Source organism: Aulonocara stuartgranti (assembly GCF_965226115.1).
Source record: "Aulonocara stuartgranti genome assembly, chromosome: 23".
In the NCBI taxonomy this organism is placed as follows: domain Eukaryota; kingdom Metazoa; phylum Chordata; class Actinopteri; order Cichliformes; family Cichlidae; genus Aulonocara; species Aulonocara stuartgranti.
The window spans coordinates 13,483,731-13,505,849 of record NC_138958.1 but is presented as its reverse complement, the minus strand read 5'-3'; the positions used below and the strand labels follow the sequence as shown (position 1 = coordinate 13,505,849).

The following is a 22,119-nucleotide window of genomic DNA, read 5'->3' as shown; positions in this document are numbered from 1 at the left end:
ATATATGGGCATCAACTGACTGTCTTAACATTCATAAAGACAGTTGGATATTTTCTCTTTTATAATATCACAGTGTTTCTTAATTGATTTCTCCCTCAGCCCCTTCCTCCTGTTCCTGTTCCTATTACCAGACATGGTGACAGGATCATTTGCCTTGTCCCTGTTGTGTTTTCATATATGGTAGCGACATATTTGCTCCGTATAGCGCTCGGGGTGATTTAATGTTCTCCCTCAGCCCCGCTTTGCTGCTTGAACAAATCTAAATAGTAATTTTTGCTGTAATTGGATCTGGAATCTCAGCAGTAAGTGTCGCTGACATGACAACAGTCATAGGTGCTAGTAGAAAAGTGGTTAAAATTAGCTCATTACTCACTGTTTGGGTCACGTGTAAGTATTACTGGGAAGAGCTTTGCAGATAAACAGCATTCTTTTTGAAGGATTTCAAAAGCAGTTCTGCAAACATTAGTGCAGGCAGTGTGATCTCATTAGGAGCACTCACTCTGTCATTTTCACTGTGACATTTTGTGAAACTAAAAGTAGAACCAAACAGGCTCCTTAGTTACTTTTAAAAAAGCAAAGAAACTGAGACTGAGTGTCTGCTGTTGGGTTTGATTGCTGACTAGCAAAATGTGGAATTGTGGGTTAAAACGGAAAAACCTGAATTAAGAGTTCCTAGATTCATCCTTATAGTGACGTAAGTTAGGTTGGTATCTGGTTCAGTGGTTGGTAGTAACTATTGGAGATTTTCTGTGTTTGAACTGCAGGAACTGCAGACCATTGTAGTTCTTAGAAGTCAGATTTCAGGACTGTAATTGGTCCAGACGTAAGTGTACGTTTGTCATGATCCTGGGGTTTTCCAGCCTTTTGTTCTCTTGATAGAGTTGTTGTTTTTGTGCGTCTGTTTGAGTTTCTTCTGCCTCCTGTCTTCCCCTGTCTCTGCTATTTTGTTAGACTGTATGTCTCATTGTTTGTCTCATTTCCTGTTTTGCCTTGAAGGTTATTTTCCCATCTCTGTTACCCTAGTTTTATTTCCTGCTTGTTCCCTTTTTGTTTGTCCCTCTTTCATTGGTTTAAGTTTTGAAAACTTCCACCTGTGTCTCATTCCCTCCTGGAACTCTTAGTGTAATTGGTTCCCAGCGCAAACATAATCTTATGTATGCATTAGGATTGTGTAGGTCACCACTTGGTCAAGTTGTGTTGCTAAGCCTTTCTCCATTGCCTCTCCATCACTCAACTTGACAATACTGATTTGTTGAACACATGAAGGCATCATGAAAACCACCTTTAAAGTGACACTGGAAAATAATTGGCTATTGCAACAACAGCTCTTCGTGTTGGCATTAAAAAAGAAGTAAAACACACAGAAATGATCTGACCATGAAGTCCAGGCTTTATTTACGCAACAGGGGAAATGCAACATTAAAAAAGTATTCGTTAATTCGAGAGAAATATAAAAATCTTTGGTTCTCTTAGACCCCATTAAACACAGGCCTAGAAAACAGTTGTCATCATTTGCTAGGACATAATCCCCAGAAACCACTTGTTTGTGATTGGTCGCAAAGAGATGCTCATAATAGCTTTGGTAACTAGCAGATCACTATAACTCGTGGCATCTTTGCTAAGAGCTACTGAAACTGTGAAAACTGCAGTGCAAATCAGAAATGGGCAAAGTTCACCTTCAGACAAAAGTTGTACCTTTTGATTTTCTTTGAACTCTGTTGCACTCTTCAGTTTCATCAGCACTCTTTGGTTGGTTTGCAGACAGGTCGGTGTCTTCCAATAAAACTATGAGCAACCACGGCAATCTGTTAGAAACCAAAGCAATCACAGATGTGTTTTTGGTACAGCACCCTCTTTGTGACCAGTTTCCCCCAGTGACAGCCAGTAAACCAGTAAGCGGTTGGGGAGTATACATTTTTCCCTAGTAACCAAAGTTTTTCAGCGAGTCTCCAATTAATTTGCCAATAGGGGCACAGTGATGAAATGGTGAAAGAAAGGCAACCAGAAGATGTGACTGTAGGTTATAAACCACTGACTATTTATCACATTATTTCAGAGTAAATATTCATGTTGCAAATACAAAGAGGAAAAGGAATATAGAAAGATGTGTAATTCCTGCAGGACCTCCTCGGCAGGTCATTACCTACAGGTAATGGCTCAAGCATTGAACGCAGTGCAAAGCTACCCTGTATTCTTGTTTCTCTTATCTATTAATTTTCATGGTGTAGAAACAGCACTGACTGTTCTTGTCTGGGAAGAAGTCCTCAAGGTAGAGTCTCAGAACTATATCAGTTTGATCAAAGGCGAAAGCACAACTCTGGCTCAAGGTGTAATGAGAACGAGGCACACAGTGAAGGTGTTGGACAGATGAAGGAGATGGATTTTAATATATCTCTATATCTTGGTTGAGTGTCCATCTTTTCACAGCATTTCCCCTTTCTCCCCCTGTGTAGCACTTAGATTTAATTTTGCTATAATTGTGAAACAAAAATATATATATAACTGCCAGGATTAAACAAAATACCAGTTTTAATACTATTTTGCAAAATAGGATTCAGAAGGCAAGGATTCTGTGCATTTTTATTTCATTTCTATTTTTCCGCCCTCTGCACCCACAGCTGCCAGCGAGTGCCATCCCTCTGCTGCTCTCTTTTCTCTAGCCTTTAATCCCCTTTGCCCTGGAATTAGTTCCCATGCCCATTAGATACCTCATTCAATACATTCAGTGGGACTCTGCAGCAGGCTTTATATCAGCACATAATCACACAGCACACCATGATACCATGTGTAGGTGTATTATAGCTACAGGGACGTGTATTTAACTGGTATTAAGGGATATTCGGCTTCACGTTGGTGCGCACTCATGTAAAGACCTTAATTGGTTCGCATTAGACATAGGTCAAACGGATCTGCTGGCTTAAACAAAGTATAGTCGCTTTACTGAGGAATGGCCTAATTTTTGGGTGTATGTGTTGCAGCCTGGGCATGAACTCTGTGTACTGCTATACCATGCATGCAGTCACCCCCGTTTGCCAGCTCTGAGGCCGACTGGCTGAAGGCTGGTAAAGCAAGGACATGGGGAGTTGAGAAATGTGTCATATGTGAGCTGAGGTAGCCAGAGCAAGTTAGGGATAGCGTGTGCATCCCCAGCTGACAGCGTATGTCTGTTACGGGAGCGGAAGAGGAGGAGGGGGAGGGAGGGTCATCTTGTGGTTAAACATGGCGACAGCGATGAGAGATGGGAAGAGGGTTAGGGCAGGAGCCGGAGACTGAGGCGACTGCTGGGACTCATTAGGAGGGAGTTCAAGCGCAGGCAGATGCTGCTCTGGAAATCCACAGAGCCATCTTCCTCCCCCGCTGAATAATGTACATACACTCAGCACAGCGATGTGAGAATCAGCGCCGGTCCGGCATGTTTCCTTCTGTATATCCAGAGCTGTGGGAGAATTGGTCTCAGAGCGCAAGACTTTTGTAATTACAAAGGATCTAATGACACGTAGGCCTCTTCTTTTTTTGTCGGGGATATTGGGGGAAAGAGGGCTAACAGTTGTTGAAACCCTAAGGCTAGTAATTAACAAGATTAATCAACGTGGGGCTGCGATCTCGAGCGCGCTACTGGACTGGATCATTGTCTTCCTATAGCAAAGTTTTATTGGTGTCACTAATGTCTTTGATGAGCTTCTAATCTGAAACAGCCGTAGTGAGTTTTCATTGGTCCAGAGGGGGTTAATTGAATTGAATTAACGTTATACTCTGGCTCTGTGATGTCACCAGGAAACTTTTCATTAGACTCAGCGGAGCACCACACCATCATTACGCTTTCCTGCTGCAGTCCAGCAATTACGCCGGACAAGTCTTTGAAGACTTTCTGCGGCGACATTTAAAAAAGCAGCCATTCCCAAATGCAAACGCTCCTCAAGCTGTTAAAAAAAACCTGAAAATGATGCACTATAAAAGAACGGCTTTTCTTGCGAGAAACCCAGTTTGCAAGCCAGAAATTCCCCCTATGATTGAAGCTTCTTTGAAAAGCAACTGATTAGTCCTGATTTAGAGTTCCAGATTAGATTTGAGTAATCTGAAAGAGCCTTTTCTCCAAATGTCATCATCCGTCATATTTAATCCACTTAGATTGTGCGTAGGTGTACTGTGTTTGTGGAAATCTAATAAGACACAGCTACTCAGCTTGCAGTACAGATGCCTTGGCATTTGTGCATCAGAGGAACTTACAATATTTTGTCATCACTACATTTCTGTCAACCAAAACCAGGACATAAAGCTGAATAATTGAAAGGATGAGATGCTCTGCATTATTTACAATTAGTGATGATGATACTTATGCAGTGTAGTTCCTTCTGCCGCAGAGAATCTGTTTTTATTTCTGCTTTAACACCCGAATGACAAGTGGAGAATTCCTCCCTGTGATCGCCGACTTTCAGCGTTTCCACTGTATAGAATTAGGAAAACGGTGAAATTTTAATATCCAATCAATATTTATACAGAGCGATTTTTGAGCAGTGGCATAAATGTTATTAACAGACAGTCATTGGAAATTAGCAGAGAGATTCATATGGGCATACTGTACTCCACGCAGGACTCTGAGCTGTCAGGAAAGCCTTTCCTCCTGGTTTGAGCTAGCCTTTGTTTTATGATAAGAGCCAGAGAAGAAAAGGCAGGCTTTGCCATTTTTTCCCGCATAATGTCAGCTGGAAGAGCCCCCATAATTTCTAAGGCACCTCACATGAAAAGTTCATGAGGAATCTTGGAAGAGATACAAATGGCAGTGTAGCTCCAGTGCCGTCCAGAGGAGTCAGAGGAACAGATCGGCTAAGGTAATTGGGTCAGAAAAAGTTTGGGTTCATGCTCCGTGCTCTTGTGGAGCTGCTTCTAATTCTTCAGAACGCAACTGAGCATCACAACTTAATGGATTAATAGGCTTCCAGTTTAGACAGCTTTGTGCATTGTCTAAGATACTCTGGTGGAATTCATTTGCATTTTACTGAGGTCGCCCTCAGCAACCTCTTAGGAGTTTGCTTTTAGATGTGCCTCTACATGTCATAACAAATGGGATGTGTGTCAGAGTGAAAACCTTTCTGCTGCCTCAAAAAGACGCTACCCCACCGCACTCCACCTCCACAGTCTGAAAATGCCTTTGGCCAACCAGCTTCCCGAAAACAGATAACTGTTTCCACTTAATGTCTGAAGGTGACTCGTTTAATTTATTTTTAATATTCATTTAGGGTGAATACAGATGGGGGGAAAGCTCCAGTAAACAAGCAGGTACAAAGTGATAATGCATTAAAATGTCAGCACTTTAAATAAAATCTGAAAAATATAAGTTGTTTGCAGTTTTAATTGGAACGCTTTTCTTCTCCTTTTCAAATTTCCTTTAATTAACTCCCCGCGTAGTAGTTTTCACAGTTCGTGCCAGAATGGCTAAGAGCTCCCGTCTCCGATTCAGGAATTGTGCTTTTAATCCAACATTACAGTTTTTAATTTAACTCCATTTATGTCAGCCCCACTGATACTGCTGAAACTACCTGCCTCACATTAAAAACATGAAACGCATTAAAAACTAACGCTGTACTGTGAAGCGGCCACACAAAGTGCACCATCGGTGAAATATGGTTCAACGGATCAGGACTACTGGTTGTGCACATGCAGCAACCTCTGAGGCTGAAAGATGAAGCAAATGTGGAAGTGCCAGAGACTGCTGCTGCACAGTGCTGCTGATTTTCCTTGGCTCTGTCTGAAGTGCACCAAAGTTTTCTTGTGCAGGAAAGCCCCGTCTGAGCGCAGGCATAACTGACGGTAAATGCTTACTTGATTTCCCCCTTCGTAGAGACTGTACAGGGAAGGATTATTTTTTTCTTTATGTAACTCAACTCTTTAAACTGTATCAAGGCTTGAAATTTGCATTATTATTGAGATATGGTGAGTTTGAGTGACGGGTAGGGAGGGCTGTGCATTATGATGAAATATTGGATGACAGCTGAACGAATCTCCTACACACTGTTTCGCTTTACATTTATTCACTTACAAAGTTTTGATCCTGTTGACCTTCATCAAGCCCAAAGACAATATCTATCCATTTACACACACACACACACACACACACGCGCGCGCGTAGGCACACATATCCACCAGAAAGGTTCCAGTTATCCATACAGATAATCCAAACTGGTGAACACGTCGCCATGTGTATGCCATTAATTAGATGTTGATACTGATAAAATAACCGCAAGTGACATCTATACAAGCTCTAAAGCTTTTTTTTTGCAATTTCAATAATAAACATCGCTGAACTTATAAATATAAATGATTAAATAAAAGCTGATACGGACCAGAAAACTGAGCTTTGCTGCACAGCGTTTTCCACAGCTGGCGTAAAGGAGCACAGAACAACCGTCAGTGCTCAAAGTAAAGCCCAGAGTCCGACGTTGCTGCAACAGTTTAACAGTGTGTTTGGGCTTGTAAACCTAGTGTTTTATATTTTATGCATTATTGTCTTATTTTTTTATGTTCCTAATTAAACATTCAATTCAGTTTTATATATATATAGCACCAAATCACAGCAACAGATGCCGTAAGGCCCTTTTTATAGTAAGGTAAAGACCCTACAATAATACAGAGACAACACCAATAATCAGGCCACCTCCTGTGAGTAAGCAGTGGGTAACAGTGGAAAAGAAAACCCCCCTTTTTTTTTCTTTTTTTTAAAAGGACGAAACCACCAAGAGAACCAGGCTCAGGGAGGGGCAGTTGGTTGGCGATGAGGGGAATAAGACCCCCAAAATTGCTGATGTTTCTCAGCTTTCCCACACAGTCAAACTCACACAACCCCTAATCACAAACACTTTTGCATGTCAAGGCGGATCAACAACAATCAGGGCAATTAATAACTAAATACATTAAAAGTAAGATGAAAAGTAGAATAATAATAATAATCTTTCTGTGGTTGTTCATTTTTAATCTAAGTGAGCCCTGTCAGCACTAAGTGAGCTGAGGGAAAAAGCAGTACCATCCATTTAAAAATGGTTCTTTAATGTGATCATTATATAAACTATTAATTCACTAAATTAAACTTAATAATGCCCTTTACTGTGGTGCACTTCGTTATAGGTATGTGAGAGTTTGCTCATCAGATTGGTGCCAACTGACCGCTAACTGTCAGCTAAGCCTGTAGACTGGACCTCTCCACAGTGTTTATGGCCTTCTCTGACAAATACTGTGGCTTACCATTAACTAGTCCGAGTCTGTGCTCCAGTCCCGATGTGTGAAATTCTAGTATTTTGTTTGTATGCTTTCTGACCAAGCTTCCTAGTGCTCATGTCGGTCATCTAAAAAATAAATGAGGCTTCAGTGGGTGACATCTTTATTAAAACAACAGCAGTTTGTTTGCTCTGCAGACGTTAGGGTCTCATCTGTGTTATTACTGGCAAAGCAACAGTTCACTCATTGTACTGTTATACTGCACTTGATGTTACCATGGAAACCACAGGTGTTGCTAAATCAACCAGAACTGAAATCTTAAGGATTATAAGTTTAAATTGAAGCATTGAAAGAATTAAAAGCAAAGCATTTGACAAAAATCTCCTAAATCCATTGTGGTTTCAGCCCTTTTTTCTATGTGAGGACATCCTTCAGGTACAGTGGCTAAGTGTCCACTTTGTTGTGCTGTCTTGGACTCTGTGTATATGTACGTTGGAGCAGTCACAACGAGATCGAAAAGCATAATGCGGCTGGAAGGAGGTCACAGACCACCCAGGGGGAGGAGGGCAGCATACGAGGCAGTCTGGTGACATGGCAACTTGTCTAAAGCCCATGCATCACTATACCACCTACAGTGGATTATAATGTACGACTGCAAGAGGCTGAATTGTACGACACAATACCCACGGATGATCCATCATAGCTGCCTTTTATAAGAAAAATGCTGTATGCATGTCAGTGTGAGGCTGCGGATTTGACTTCTAAGACCCTTTTTCTCATGTAAATAACGTGAAATGCTTTGAATCTTAATCTGTAAATAAATTTGCCAGATTGTAGAAATTCCACAAAAACCGACAGCTCTGCTTTATTTCAACTGTCTATAATTCATTTCTTTTATGAATGAGATCTTAGCAGTTTTTCTGCCATGTCATCATCTTGTTTGCAACTGATTTTCAGTCATTTGTTTCTATTTTGAGCAGGGGGGGGTGGCAGAGGGTTGCTGGTTTTTCAGCTCACCAGAGTTTATTGGTCCTCTTCGCTCTCATTATCTTCACTGCCGCTGACCTCGCCGCGCTGCTTTCTAGTTTCTCAGCTGATACAGCGTGCCAGCATGGGGCTTCTTTAGCCGGCGACAGTAGCCCGCTTTTTGGCAGCGGTTCACGTGAGGTGACCATCCCCTCTACAACCCTGCTCTCCCCTCCCCCGTCCTCCCCCGCCAGGCTCGGCGCTTGCTGTCCTGCCTCGTTGAGACAGCTCCACTGAGGCTTGCAAGATCAGCTGCCGTGCGAGCCCAGCTGAGGCTTCCGGGCACTCACGTTGCTAGATTTCATTTGTGAGTGAGCGTTTGACCTCAGGAATGAGTAGACATCCGCACGCTCATGCACGCAAACGCAGGCACACTTACGAGCGCACGGCCCAGTGCGGATAAACAGCACATCAACACACGCGCGCTGCTTGTACAAATATTGTGCTGCAAACACACTTACCTGTCCCCCTGCCTCTCCCCGCTTTCTCTCTCTCTTTCACCCCATTCGCCAGCCCCGCTCGCTCCCTGGCACCCCTCCACGTCGTTCCTGCCAACCTGCTTCTAAAACATGTAACCTACACCCAGCCCCCACCCCCCCACCCCCACACCCCCACCCCTTCTCTGTGCCGCCGTCGGCCCTGACAGGCTGAGCTGTAATGCTTAGTGGCACAGGCTCGCCTATCCTCCATCCTCCACCATCGCCGCAGCAGTTCTGCAGATTGCTATTTGCTGACATTGGGAATGATATTAAAGGCAGGGGTTAGGAAAGAGGCATTCAGAGATTGAAGTGTAGCGATGACAGCGATTTCTCTTGTCATTCCAAGGAAACTGAAGGCCACAGCATTGTCAGGCAGCATGGAGGGCAATCTGAAGCAACAAAGTAGATTAACCTAGAGGGGAAAGAGACGAAACAGTGCACAAATCACGGCCTCTGGCACTCGAGTAGCTAGCAGTCACACTCCTAATGTGTTCGACAGACTTGCTTCCTACTGTCCTGTTGTTTATGTCTCCAAGCGTGAAGAACTTGCACAACTTTGTGCGCTTATTCGGCCTACCTTTTTCCAACTTGTCACAGTAAATTATTGCTGTTTTGTAGGCGTTTTATTAGCTGTAATGCAAGACCATTTCTAATTGTCATGTGATTGTTCGGTGTCTTTTAATTCTATTTATTTTAACCCTTGTTTTTTTTTTTTTTACGTTTTTTATTAATATCAAAACACAACACACACAGTTTAGTTAGATGCTTTTTCTGTTTTTACCACCATGTCTATCAGATGTTTTAATCCAAGCACAAAACTTTAGTTGAAGTCCCAAAATGGATTTTGCAGTTCTTTTATTAGTTTTGGATACGAGCTGCAGTCGCTGGCTCTGCCTTTGGGGTTTGCAAGGGTTGCGCCAGCAGAATTGTATTCTTTAGTAACATAGTGCGAAAAGTTTGGTCTCCCACCAAAAAAAAAAAGTTCCTTGCGATCCTTCTTTACATGCACGATCTTTGATTTCTGACGATGTAAGATCAAATTGAGCTGCAAGTGTGCTCCCTCTCTGCCTTTCATGCCGCTTCAATATCACGGCGTGAAAAAACAAAGAAGGCAAAGACTGAGGGAAATCTGAAGCGTTCTGCCACTCAACATTCCCCAATCCCAAACAACAGCGTCTCACTGCCACTACAAATACATTAGAAATCAATTATTTATGGAACAGAGTCAGGGCCTCTTTAATCTTTTCCTTTTATCCAATTAAATTGTCTAACCATTCTAAGCCTCTATAGCTCACAGGGAATGTGCCTCGTTTTTTGTTTTTTTTAAAGAAAAAAAGAAAGAAAAGAAGAAAAGATTTTTCTCTTCAGTCCTTCTTTTGACTTTCGATGTAACAGAGAAGAGACACTTCTGAGGGTTGAAGAATGAAAGGAAAGAAAGTGAGTAAAGTGTAAATGAACTCCCCCCTCCCACCCCGTCACCATTGCATTGATTCTACAGGAAGTATTTGAAGTTTTGATATCAAGACTCTGGTTCCATTCCCCGCGCAAAGGGACGCTGGGGAGCGGTGAGGCCTTTCATGATTCCTTTATGCCCAGCTGAAATAGTTCGAAAGTATTTGGGATCATCTCCACGGGGGTAAATACGATGTTGCTTCAATTTCTGTCCTGTATTATTCAAGAAGTCAATTGAAGTAGTGTCTAAAAATTGAAAATGCTTATTTCCATTGCACACGTGTGAAATTATTGATGTAAAACACAGCACTCGTCTCCATTATCGTACAGTAAGACTGCTGATAAAAGCAGTTACAGATGCATTGAAAGGCTTTATATTTTTACAGCACCGTGCTCTGACTCTCAGGGTGTAGAAAAGATATCTGGATCTGAAATAGACCGTCAGTTTCTCTTATTTCAGTTTAAAATGTGTATGTGAAGATGTAGCCTGTCTCTCAGTGGTGAAGAATCCCTTCAAAAAGTTCCTGGATCCAGATCTGAATGGAATTACTTCTAATTTGCTCAAATTGGTAGAATTTTATAAATATGTCCACGGCTTTTTAAGTAACAAAACGGTCAAAAAACTAGATCATCATTTCCATCTGCGATTTTCGTCGTGAGAGAACACGAGGAGCTGGAATCCAAAACACTTATTTCCTAACAATTAAAATCAGAGCTTAGGAGATGAGTCAGTCAATCAGTTGAATGGATCGACCATTATTATAGTAATCATGTCAATAATCCAGCAAGAAATCTCTGGTTTCAGCTGCTCTAGTGTGAACTGCTGCTTCTTTCCTTGTCTAACAGAGAAAAAAGGGAGCCGGCTGATTATGTGTGATAATAAACAGTTGTATACACAGTTGCATTAAAACGCTGCCTTTAGCTTGTTATTAAAATGTGAAATGTATAGGAATAGAAGGCGTACAGTAGTTTGAAAGAGGCTCAGATCTGCTGCTCTTTGTTCCACGCTGATGTGAAATCATGTGTGGGCTGCGCGCAGCGTGGCACGGCGTGTCTGTGGGCACGCGTACACTATATGATACATGTGTCTGTGTTTGTATGTACTCGTCTACACGTGTGGCATGTCAGACGCAGAGGGATGTTTTGTTTTTTTTCTTCCTGTGTGTGTGTGTTGGTGTGAAACTGTGTACGCTGCACTCGCAGCCGTGCACAAATAGCTCCTGAGGGCCTTCGCAATCACAGACTGCCAAAAGGAAAAGGATTTCCGAGAGGTTTCCTTCTCGCTATTTAAAGTGGGAGCCCTGTGGGACATGTTTGGCATTCTCATCCACTCACTGAAGATGGCCTGTGATCTGAAGCCACTAACAGGCTCGGCGTGCTCCGTCTCTGTCTCTCGCTCCCTCTCTCTCCCTTTCTCTTTCCCTCTGGCTCTCTGAAGTGATTACCCTGCTTGTGATTCCACTGACACCCACATGTCCCCCCGAGACGTGCCTTCACTAGTTTGTTTAATCTGCCTCCCTGTACAGTAGGTAACACAGCCATAATTGAGGTGTGGATAGAGCTGTGGGAGCAGATGAAACCGGTGGCAGGCTTTATGAAAACCTGTCTGCGCTATAAGTCGCCCTGGATGACAGAAGTCGCTAAATTAATGTACAAAATGCTGCTGTGACAAGAATTTTTAGAAGGGAAATGTCAGTTTCCTCATTCAATGAATCCTGAGTCATCTAATACAAGAAACAAAAATATCTAATGTTCAGTGTTCTAATAATGATTTCAAAATGTTGCTGGAAAAGGGGAAAAAAAGTTGTGGATCCGCTCATTCTTTAAGCAACTTTCCCCCATTTGCAGTGATAAGATAATGAGTTATGTGACATTAGAATACCATTTGCAAGCCTCGCAGTCAAGCAGATATTTGATCTCAGCAACATATGACTTCCAAAAGTTGTGCTGATACCTGAGACAGAATCCGCTTTACACTCCGTTTGAATTTTTGATATGAAAACAGCAAGTGGAACTGTGAAAATGCGAGCATCAGATACTCTATCTCCCCCCGGTTAGTGTCTCGCCTCTGTGTGTAACACGCTCGAACCGCTCTGTTCAGAACATACAGAGTGTCAATCATCGCCCAAATCAGCCTTTAGATGAAGCAAAAAATGAAAAGGGAAGGAAAATGATCCACAGAACTGAACTTGAATTAATTAAATATACTGTATCAAGCTTGCTCTGTGAGATTGCATCTGTCCTCAGATGTGTAAAAAATAAAACATTCTCAGATATCTTTTTTTAAACCCTATTATTGTAAGATACCAGTAATTAAATTGACAGTGTTATTAATTGGGTTGAAGATAACTTGCATTGAGTCGAGGACATCTTAAACTCAATTAAAGATATCTCCAACTCAATTAAAGATATCCAAATGCCATGTCCCGCAATATGCAATCAGCCTCTTTCTGGAGCAATAATATCAGTTCACTTGTGCCCCTTTTACAAAGACTTCGTTGTACTTCTAAAGTTTTCTTTTATCATTTAATGCTCAACTTTTTAAACAGATGTCACTCTTTGGTGATGTGTATGCTTTCTTTAATGTGGCATAATTATATTATTTAATCCTTCCTTATCCAGTGTTTGAAATAGAAATGAAGATTAGACGCCCCTGATGTCAGGAAATGAAGCCTTTAAAGGGACAGCTTCCAGCTTCGTGGCACGAGGGAGCGCGAGGTGACGCGTGGACAAAAGCTCGGTCTACGGATCCTCGATTTAGATGTCAAAACACTTTTAAGTTCAACGCTCAGTTGTAGTTTCTCAAGTTCTTGTTTTCCTTTTTTGGCTCTTTGCCGGCTGCTCTCGTTAGTAGAATTTACTTAACGCTCATATCAAATTACTATAAATTCAGTGGCTCAACTTTCCTCTTTGTTTACTGCACAGTGTTGCTGATAAATGTTGGAAAGCAGGTAAACGTTGTCACCTTTTGGTTCACTGACCAATTCGTTTTCTTAATTCTTCATGGATCCTTAGACTTATGTTGAGACTCCCATTGCCAGAGTCCTCAAAACTAACCATAAGGTGGGAATGAGGTGCGGCAGAAAAAAATGCCTTGGGTGGCATGCTTTCACACTGGTTAGCATTGTCGCCTTACAGCAGCAAGGTTCTGGGTTTTCTCAGCTTTCCAAAGGCATGCACGTTGAGCCAACTGTGATTCTAAAATGTCTGTAGGTGTTGATGCAACTGAGAATGATTGTTTGTGTCTCAGTGTTAGTCCTGGGATGTTCTCTTATTCATGCTCAGTGTCACCTGGGATGGGATCCAGCTCCCCCGCGATGTGAGGTGGGTATATACAAATCTTTATTTAAGCAGGGAGCCTCATTCAGATTAAAATCTCTTTTACAAGAGAGATCTAAGCAGAGCCTTCAGCAGAGGCTTTAGTCGCCTTTCTTTCAGCTGGCTTCAGGGGTCACTGCAGCCAATCATCACAGTTTCTTTTCTGTATGTCTGATTTTACACCAAATCCCCGTCCTGATCAGAACCATAACCATTTATCCGGGCTTAGGTCCGGCACTGGGATTGGCTTGTGAACCCAACCGCTCACCCACCCCTTCGTGGCTGGGCTAATCAAAGAATCATAAAAGACACTGGTTTAACAACCTCTAGGATTTCTAAAGGGAGTGAAGGCTTCATGGCTGTTTAGAGTTCATTCCGTCTGAATGTCGTGTGATACCTGAAATCAAATCTGCCAAGGTTTCTCTACACATGGGGAATAGTTAAGGTTAAACTTTTATTGGTTCTTGAATTGCAGTTGCAGAATTAATTGGAAAAGAAAAATGGATGAATGGATGTCAGAGTTTAAAGCGCTGTCCCATGTTTCTCATCAAAGTGCACACCGAGAGTTTTAGCTGTGTTCTTTCTTTAATTATTTTCATGCACAGATTCCCACTCAAAGAACAAGAGCCATTGTTTGTACTGCTGGCATCGTGATGCTTCTCTGCAGCTCTACATTGTCCTCTCTTTGTATCTGTTACCTTATATATACATGATCCTTATTTTCACATCTTTCTAAGAAACCTGTTAAGAGTGTTGCTTTCGGCGTGGCTGCATTTTAGGCTGAAAGTAAGAGATTTGCTGCACTGTAGGATGCCGCTCACAAGGTCAAGCACCAATTGCAGTGAATGGAAGCAGTCACAGGTTTCAGCTCTCCATTACAACCACATTTATGTTGTTTGCGCGTTATTCTTAGCCTTACTGATCACTGATGTTATTTACTTTAAGAAGTGAAAAATCTGTGGTTTTAGAGGGAATCTTTTCTCAGCTTCTCCTCCTCTTCCTCTCCCCAGGGCGCTGCGCCAGCTGTGGAGAGAACGTAGTGGGTGAAGGCACCGGCTGCACTGCCATGGACCAGGTCTTCCATGTCGACTGCTTCGTCTGCATGACTTGCAGCACCAAGCTGCGTGGAAAGCCCTTCTATGCTGTGGAGAAGAAGGCGTACTGTGAGCCTTGCTATATTGTAAGCAGCTTCCTTTCTTTTAAATCCACCTGCCTCAACACTTCACTTAGCCTCACTACATGCGTCCGCGTTTTAAAAGTGCACATTATATCATCGGGTATCGCTGTGCCTGGAATGTTTCATAGGTTTCACTTCAGGCAACCACATTTCATTTCATCAAAGCCCAGAGGGCTGCCACCTCTCACCACACACACATTTTCATTTCCTCTTCTTTATTGGCTTCGTTTTGTTTTTGGTCATTCAGTGAAACTCTCTTGTGTCTCTTTTCCTGAATGAACTTTCGTCCTGTTACACAACTAATGTCAGCTGGTTAGCAAACAAGTTTGTTCTTTGAGCTTGTTTTCACATTCTCAAACATCTTTGACTAATACATTTTATTAGTAGGCAGCTGGCCTGCAGCTGCGTGTAACTGCTGACCTACTTGCCCTCCAGCTTTAAGACTGTTTTTTTCTTACTATTGTTGTCTCTGTATCGTGTCAGTATAGGAATATGCAATCAAAGAAGCACCACCCACCTGCTTTTAATAAGTGGCAGCCAATCAGAAGAAAGCTTGCTTAAACATAGTAGGAAATGGGAGGTGTGCACTTTGGAGGCCCAGCATAAGGTAGCTTTGATTTGTGAATCATGCAGAGCTCTAATAGAGTCCGAGAGTGAAAATAAGGAGCAGGAAACGAGCAGAATGGACGCAGATTTGTGAACACGGAGGGTTTTTTTGTTTTGTTTTTTCTCTCGCTCCTGTCGACTTTCCTCTGGCAGCTGTTTAGCGTAAAACAGGGGTCCTCAATCCCAGTCCACGAGGGCCGGTGTCCCAGCAGGTTTTAGATGTGTCCTTGATCCATCACAGCTGATTTAAATGGATAAATTACCTTCTCAACATGTCTTGAAGTTCTCCAGAGGCCTGGTAATGAACTAATCATGTGATTCAGGTGTGTTGACCCAGGGTGAGATCTAAAACCTGCAGGGACACCGGCCCTCGCGGACTGGGATTGGGGACCCCTGGCGTAAAGCTTTAAAATGCTACACTATAGTTTCAGCCCTGCATCATAAGACAGGGAGAACAACTTGGTGAACATATGATACGGGAATAAAAGTTTTCCCGTCCTCAAATATGCAAGAGTCCACTCGGGTCCAAATGACATACATTTCCTTATCGGATAATGCGTGCGAGGGCCTGTGTGGACGCCCACAGAGGCGCTACAATATAATGCAGCAGGAGTTCTTGCCTGTATGTGTTTATTGGATTATAATCCCTACTTTAGCTAGATTATCGCACAAGTTCAGTATGGTTTTTAAAGCTTGTTCTACTGTCCCCAGGTGGCCAAGTAAACAATTTCAGGACATTTGAAATATAGGTTTTAAATCATACGTATTGCACATGATAGCAGTGACGATAAAGTACAGCAAAACTCTCCTGTTGTTGTTGTTGTCTAGGTTTGGGCACAGAGGCTTGCACAGGGGGGTCTCAGTGGATCACATCTGTTCAGGAGCCTCCTAAAAATTCCATTGTCTTGTTCTGCTATTACTATAGGGGAGCGTGCTTGGTCTGCATTGTTTAGTCAGGTGCTACATGTCAAAGTGACATGCATGTGAATTCCAGGACACAAAGTTTCCCAGCAGAGCATTGTATTGTAACAAGAAGACCCAGGTTTCACTTTTAACTCTCGGTGGTTTTAATGCTGTGGCTGATTGGTGTGAATATGGCACAGCTTGATCCTTTGTAATAGACATGAGCAGGTGGTGCAAAACTTGTTGTGGCTTCTCATCTCTAGCTGATCTTCACCCAACACTGCCTGATAGATCCACCTGCCATTTTTTTCTCCTGAAATAATCAGGTCAGATATGCATTCATGGCCTTTTTTAATCTATCTAATTTTTAATAGTTTGAAGAATGATGTTTGCCTTCACACATCACTCTTAAATGATGCATAACTGTCTACAGTGACGGCTGATGAACAGCCAGATATGGTTAAGTCAAGAAACATGGCGTTAATTCTCTTTGTGGATGAGATAAGACTTCTGCTAAACGATTAGTAATCACTTTTCTTATCAAAGGAAGAAATGATTGGGGATAAATGAGCCAGAAATTTGTGTGAGTTATTCTTAATTTGGAATGTTTTTATTCCATTTTATAAAACTGTGACTGGTTTTCTTGTCAGTATGTTGCACAACACGCATGAAAGTGTTTCCTTGCACAATATTATCAGGAAAGACGTGTCATCTGGCAAAACCATGAGGAATTTATTAAGCAGAAGTGTTTCCCTCATTCAGTTTCAGTAGAAAATGGTCATCGGTCCCACAGCGGGAAGGGACATGTTTCTTACTGTCAGCGATATTAGGTGTCAGTCGGCGGGTCATTCCTGGAAGCTGAGATGGGAAATAACTGCGCTGCAGCGAGGAAATACAAACTAAATTTAACTGTAATACTTTGAACTTTCTTTTGCTTTCTTTTAAAAATAAGTGAGTCATATGAGGAGTACAGTTACTGTTATATTTCAAAATGAAAATTGAATACGATGTTATTAATACACATATGATAACACAGTAAATATTCCAGCAGTAGTACATTTATATTTACAGTCTCTCGTCTCTTTCGGTCGCTGCAGCCTGAGCTTGTCTGCATAATTAAAAGCTGGCTGAAATATGGTGACTACAGCTGAGATTGTTCTTTGGCTTCAGCGACTGCTTCAGGCTGAGTCACCTCTCGCCCTGTTGTTAAGTGAAGCACTAGACACGGGCAGACTGGTCGTGGTCCCAATCTTCATTTAATAACAGATTGTTTTGTCTACTCTTGCACCGGCTTCTCCGTTTCTTCCTGGTCTTTGAGCTCCCGCTGTTTCCCCTTTTAAACTGGACAACTGTGCCCTGTGCTTTGACTACAGGTGCTTTTACACAGGCCGAAGAAAGAAATGAATCCGGCGAAGAGTGAGTGACACCCATCCAGTTGTACAGATGTGTTTGCACATATATGTCGTTGTTCATAGAGCTCCTGATTCAAATGCGTTCAGGCAGTCCCTTTTCTTCTTGGAAAAAATAGCCCAGTGTCCAAACTGTAAGACATGCATTAAAGATGATTAAGATTTAGTTACTTCATGATAAGGATATTTTTTGTTAAGGTGGGTTAGAGGCGCTTTAAGGGACATTGAGGACAGAAGAGGTCTAAACAAAGTCTGGGAATGGTGATTATTGTTTGTTAGGGATATTAATTAGGTAATGCTGATTCTCCTGACAGCACATAGTGCCACATTTATTCAGTTTTCTTTTCATTCACTTGCAGGAAATGGCTCGATGTGCATTTTACCAGTAAAGTCTTGAAGCCGAGCTACATGATGTTTAAACCAGTGGCAGGCCATCTCTTAAATCATCTCTTTTCAGAGGCACTCAGTGTGATTGTAGTTGTCTTGTCTGGAAGTTCTCCAACTCTGATACATACGCTAAAGAGGAATGAGATAATTTAAGAACTTTATTTATGCATTTCATCAGCATAAATGTTCTTCTGGCACAAGATCAAAAGGATGGGGGAAATCTGAATTTCTTAATGAAAGTAATTTCTTCTTCTTTTATTCCCATCCTCAGGGTCATACGCCTCTGTGCGATTAGAGAATGAACGTGAGAGTTGAGTCTCTGAAGAGAAATGCAAAATCCCAGAGAGGAAAGAGGAAAACTTCAAGTTAGCCTCCAAGTCAGTCAGTCTAGGAATGTCTTAAGAGCAACCCAACATTAATGACACACTGAATTTATTTCTTCACACTTTCACCTGTCACATGATATTAGCAGCAGTTCTTCTCTATGCTGAAGGAGCACGTAAGCAGAGTATGGTTTCATTTAGTGGATTGTTGTAATGGCCTAAATGCCTGATTCTCCTAAGAAGTTACCTTTTAGGAAGTCTACTGACTTACCTACTCGCCAACAGTCAGATGGGAGGACTGAAACTACTCTCATGTTTCTTCTCTAAAGGTTAAGGTGCACCCTGCTGGCATCATGGTCATTTTTGACTTTTGATTTCTTTGTTGTTTTGTTTTGACAGGGTGAAATAATTGCAGAGCATACACCTTTAAAGCCTTTAAAACAAGGATCAGGTGCTCAAGACTTTTCTATTTTTGTTCCCATTCAAAAATAATGTAGATATATGTTAAAATGTATAACTGCACCTCCACTGATATTTGTTAAAATGTCTCTTGGCAAACTGCACCTCAACCAGATGCTTTTGGTAGCCATCAGCAAATATAACTCTGTGTGAATATTTGGTTGCTCTTCTTGGTTTCCTGGCACAGACTCTGTTTTAAAGCATAGTTTACACATTTTCAACAGGCTTGAGGTTGGGGGGGGTTTTGGAAGCGCTTTTTCAGAAGCTTAGGATTAGCCTTTAAAATATTTTTTTAAACCCAAAACTTAACAGTGATCTGTCTCTATACCCCACACCCTCACTTAAAATACATAAATACATGATCAAAATAAAAACAGCAGACCTAGAGATTTCTTTTCTGTCTTGGAAGTGCAAGTAGTCCAGCACCAGAAGCACCAAAGGTAATTAAAAAAACGACACTTACAGTTGCTTAAAATGTGCATTCTTCCCCGAGTTCCCTTTAACTGTTTCACTTTTTGACTATACAGTCAATGCATGATAATAAAAACACTGTAAGTCATTTAAAAACTGAAAACAATTTATTGTTATTTCTTGAATTATTTCCATATGCTGTGTGCTCTTTGTGCGAAATAGGTTTTTCCATCAGCCCGTGGCAGCGTATTATATTTGATGTAGAATATCTTACAGGTATAAAAGGTGCCTGAGGAAACTTGCTGTGTGTAGAATCTGTATAATAATATGCAAAACTCTATTAATCCCTTTGCCAGGAATTGGAGGAATACATTTCGCACGCTGATTGCCATCCAACAAAGTTTTCTGCCATGTATCAGAGCAGGCGATCAGCAGCGCTCTTATCTGAGCTGGGACTTTACATATTCTGTGTAACAATACTGGCATTTGAACGGCTGAGATCCATCTCTTCCGCAGGGTGATTTGCCTCGTTCAAACTGTTTGCCTAGTTATTAGTAATTCCTTTTAGTAATGTACAGGAACTCACACAGATGTGTTATCAGCTCCTGTCTACTTCCTGATTTTACAACCTGCTATCTTTTTCTCGAGCCAACCTCAGTCACACCACCGGCCCGTAAACTGGAGGGCAGAAATCAGCCTTTGTCCATGGCACTTCCCTTGGCTTGCCTCCACAGAGGTCTTATCATCGCCTATTTGAATGCACGGTGATGCTGATAAACTCACAATTAATGTGTCATTTTGCATGGAGTGATCTGTAATCGTGTCACTGTGAAAACACTGGCATTGCCATTGTTTTGGGATTTTTTTCCCCTTGTCTGACGTGTCTCAGCTTGAGGTGTCCTCCCGATCACCCCATTCAGTATTTGCACACACGCATAACAGGAGGAAAGTAAGGATGTGTGCACACACGACCTGGCAAGACGTCCGTCATTGTTACTGAGAGATGCAGAAGTTTTGAACTTTAGTGCCGTTTTCCAAGAAAGCTATCTTGTGAAATTTTTTCCAGATGATTCAAACTGTTGCTGACTTTGTTTTCTGCAAAACTGGAACTAATTAATCACTAGAAACCAACAATGCCGGCTAACAGTGTTTCTGCAGTATTTCTGAGTGATTCCAAATAAATGTTGTGGTGATGTTTGTGAGTAATGTTTACTGCGGTCTGTCTGTCTCGCTGATTGTTAAAGATGGCCACCATGCCATCAAAGCCTCAAACGTAGCTTTATTGTTCTGTTTTGGTTGTAAGAGCATTATAGGATGCAAGGGTGGAGTGCTAAGCTATCAGCCAACAGGTGCACGTCACAGACATGAGGATTACCATTAGAATAAAATACCAGAATTTTATTCACCAAAGCTTTGTAGACAGACTGTGAGCAGAATTAATCAGACCGCCGATTGATATGCAATATATATTATTTAAAAGGTGCACAAAAGGAGGTGAAGCATAATAGAACGCTAGCAGCTACAGCCATCTGTGTGGGTCCCTGTCAAATGCACGTTTATAAAAAAGATTCACCACCCATACAGATTTTATGAAAGAGAAACCAAAACAGGGCTTTTTATATAAAGCAGACTGTAAATCTGTTTATTTCTGTTGTAAAGTTGGACATATTAAGATTGGGAGTCTGTGGGGAATAACTCATTGCTGGAGCCTCGAGTGGACATTGAAGGAACTGCAGTTTTTTGTAGCTTGACGCTAGTATGTGGCATTTGTTCTTATTATTAGATAATTCCCTTTCTTGCATGTCTTCTGTCCTGTCTTGCTCCGCTCATCCTTCATGTTTCTTCCAGTGAAAACTGAGGTTTTTTGTCCCACTGTTGCCAGGTACTTGTTCATCTGGTTTTAGGTGTTATTGCTATCCAGATAAAACTGAATAAATTTAGTTGCATTGCCACGTGAAGTCTGATTTCATGCTTTTAAAGTAAAAATGATTAACAGCATTATATATTTACTCCAATTGCTCATTATTAGTTGACTTTATTAAATCAAGGCTGGTGGATTGATTCTACTCTCTGACCAGTCAGGCTTCCTGTGTCCCTTTGTCCGTATGTGTCTATGGTAAGCTAATCCGATATAGCTATGGCTATTCATCTGGACAAAAATGCAATCTTGACCTGCCAAAAACAGCAAAATATGTATTTCCTTATTATATAACCCTGCATTTCTGACGCCATTCACACTAAGTTTATACAGTGACCCCAAAACCAGAAGACCTGCTTTGTGATCTCAAGCACAAATTTCCAGATAAATCTTAATCTCGTTAATCGATGCAGTTAAATGCACATTAAAGTGAACAAGCTCTGAGGCTTGTTCTGAAGGATGCAGTCTCAGGTGCTGCAGAGCAATAACATGTAATACGTTTAGGAAGAGAGCTTCGCTGTAGATGAGAAGTGCAGGCATTTAAGAGGCCGAGAGTTTATTCAAGGTGTCAACTCTTTTGTGGAAACATGCAGTGCTCCTTTGTTTCTGTTTGCTGCATTCTCTCAGGGACTGCTGTCCTTGGGGCATGTTTTGGTTTTTTTGTTTTTAATTGTTGTTTGCTGTGTCTGCCATTCCAGTGCTGGATTTGAACAAATAAAACCCTGCGTCCAATAGTCAAGAATATTCATAAGCATTATTATGTTCTCTTCTCTCATTAAATTGCTGCTAATGCCTGCTAATGTAAGCTGCAGCAGGCACCATGGTTTTGGGATGATTGGACAAAAAATTCTTGATAACCTTTTGACGTCTTGTGGTCTGAGAGAGAACTAGGCTCGAGTTTCATGCTTTATAAAGTCACAGGTCTTTCTGGCCAAATTAGGAGTTGACAGGAGGAGACTGCCTTTAACTGTCCACCTGCACATCCGCAAGTGAGTATACTGTAATGCCAGTCTTCAAACATGTACATACGAGTGAGTCTTTG

General features: G+C 41.7%; 1 protein-coding gene across 2 annotated transcripts in view; it reads left to right on the top strand.

Annotated features, from left to right (window-relative positions):
• lpp (LIM domain containing preferred translocation partner in lipoma) overlaps positions 1-22,119 on the top strand; it is a 189,795-nt gene that overhangs the window by 141,461 nt on the left and 26,215 nt on the right. For both annotated transcript variants that reach the window (XM_082523210.1, XM_082523211.1), the window contains one exon: positions 14,495-14,664. In XM_082523210.1, the coding sequence (XP_082379336.1) occupies positions 14,495-14,664 (170 nt within the window). The remainder of the gene's footprint in view (positions 1-14,494; positions 14,665-22,119) is intronic.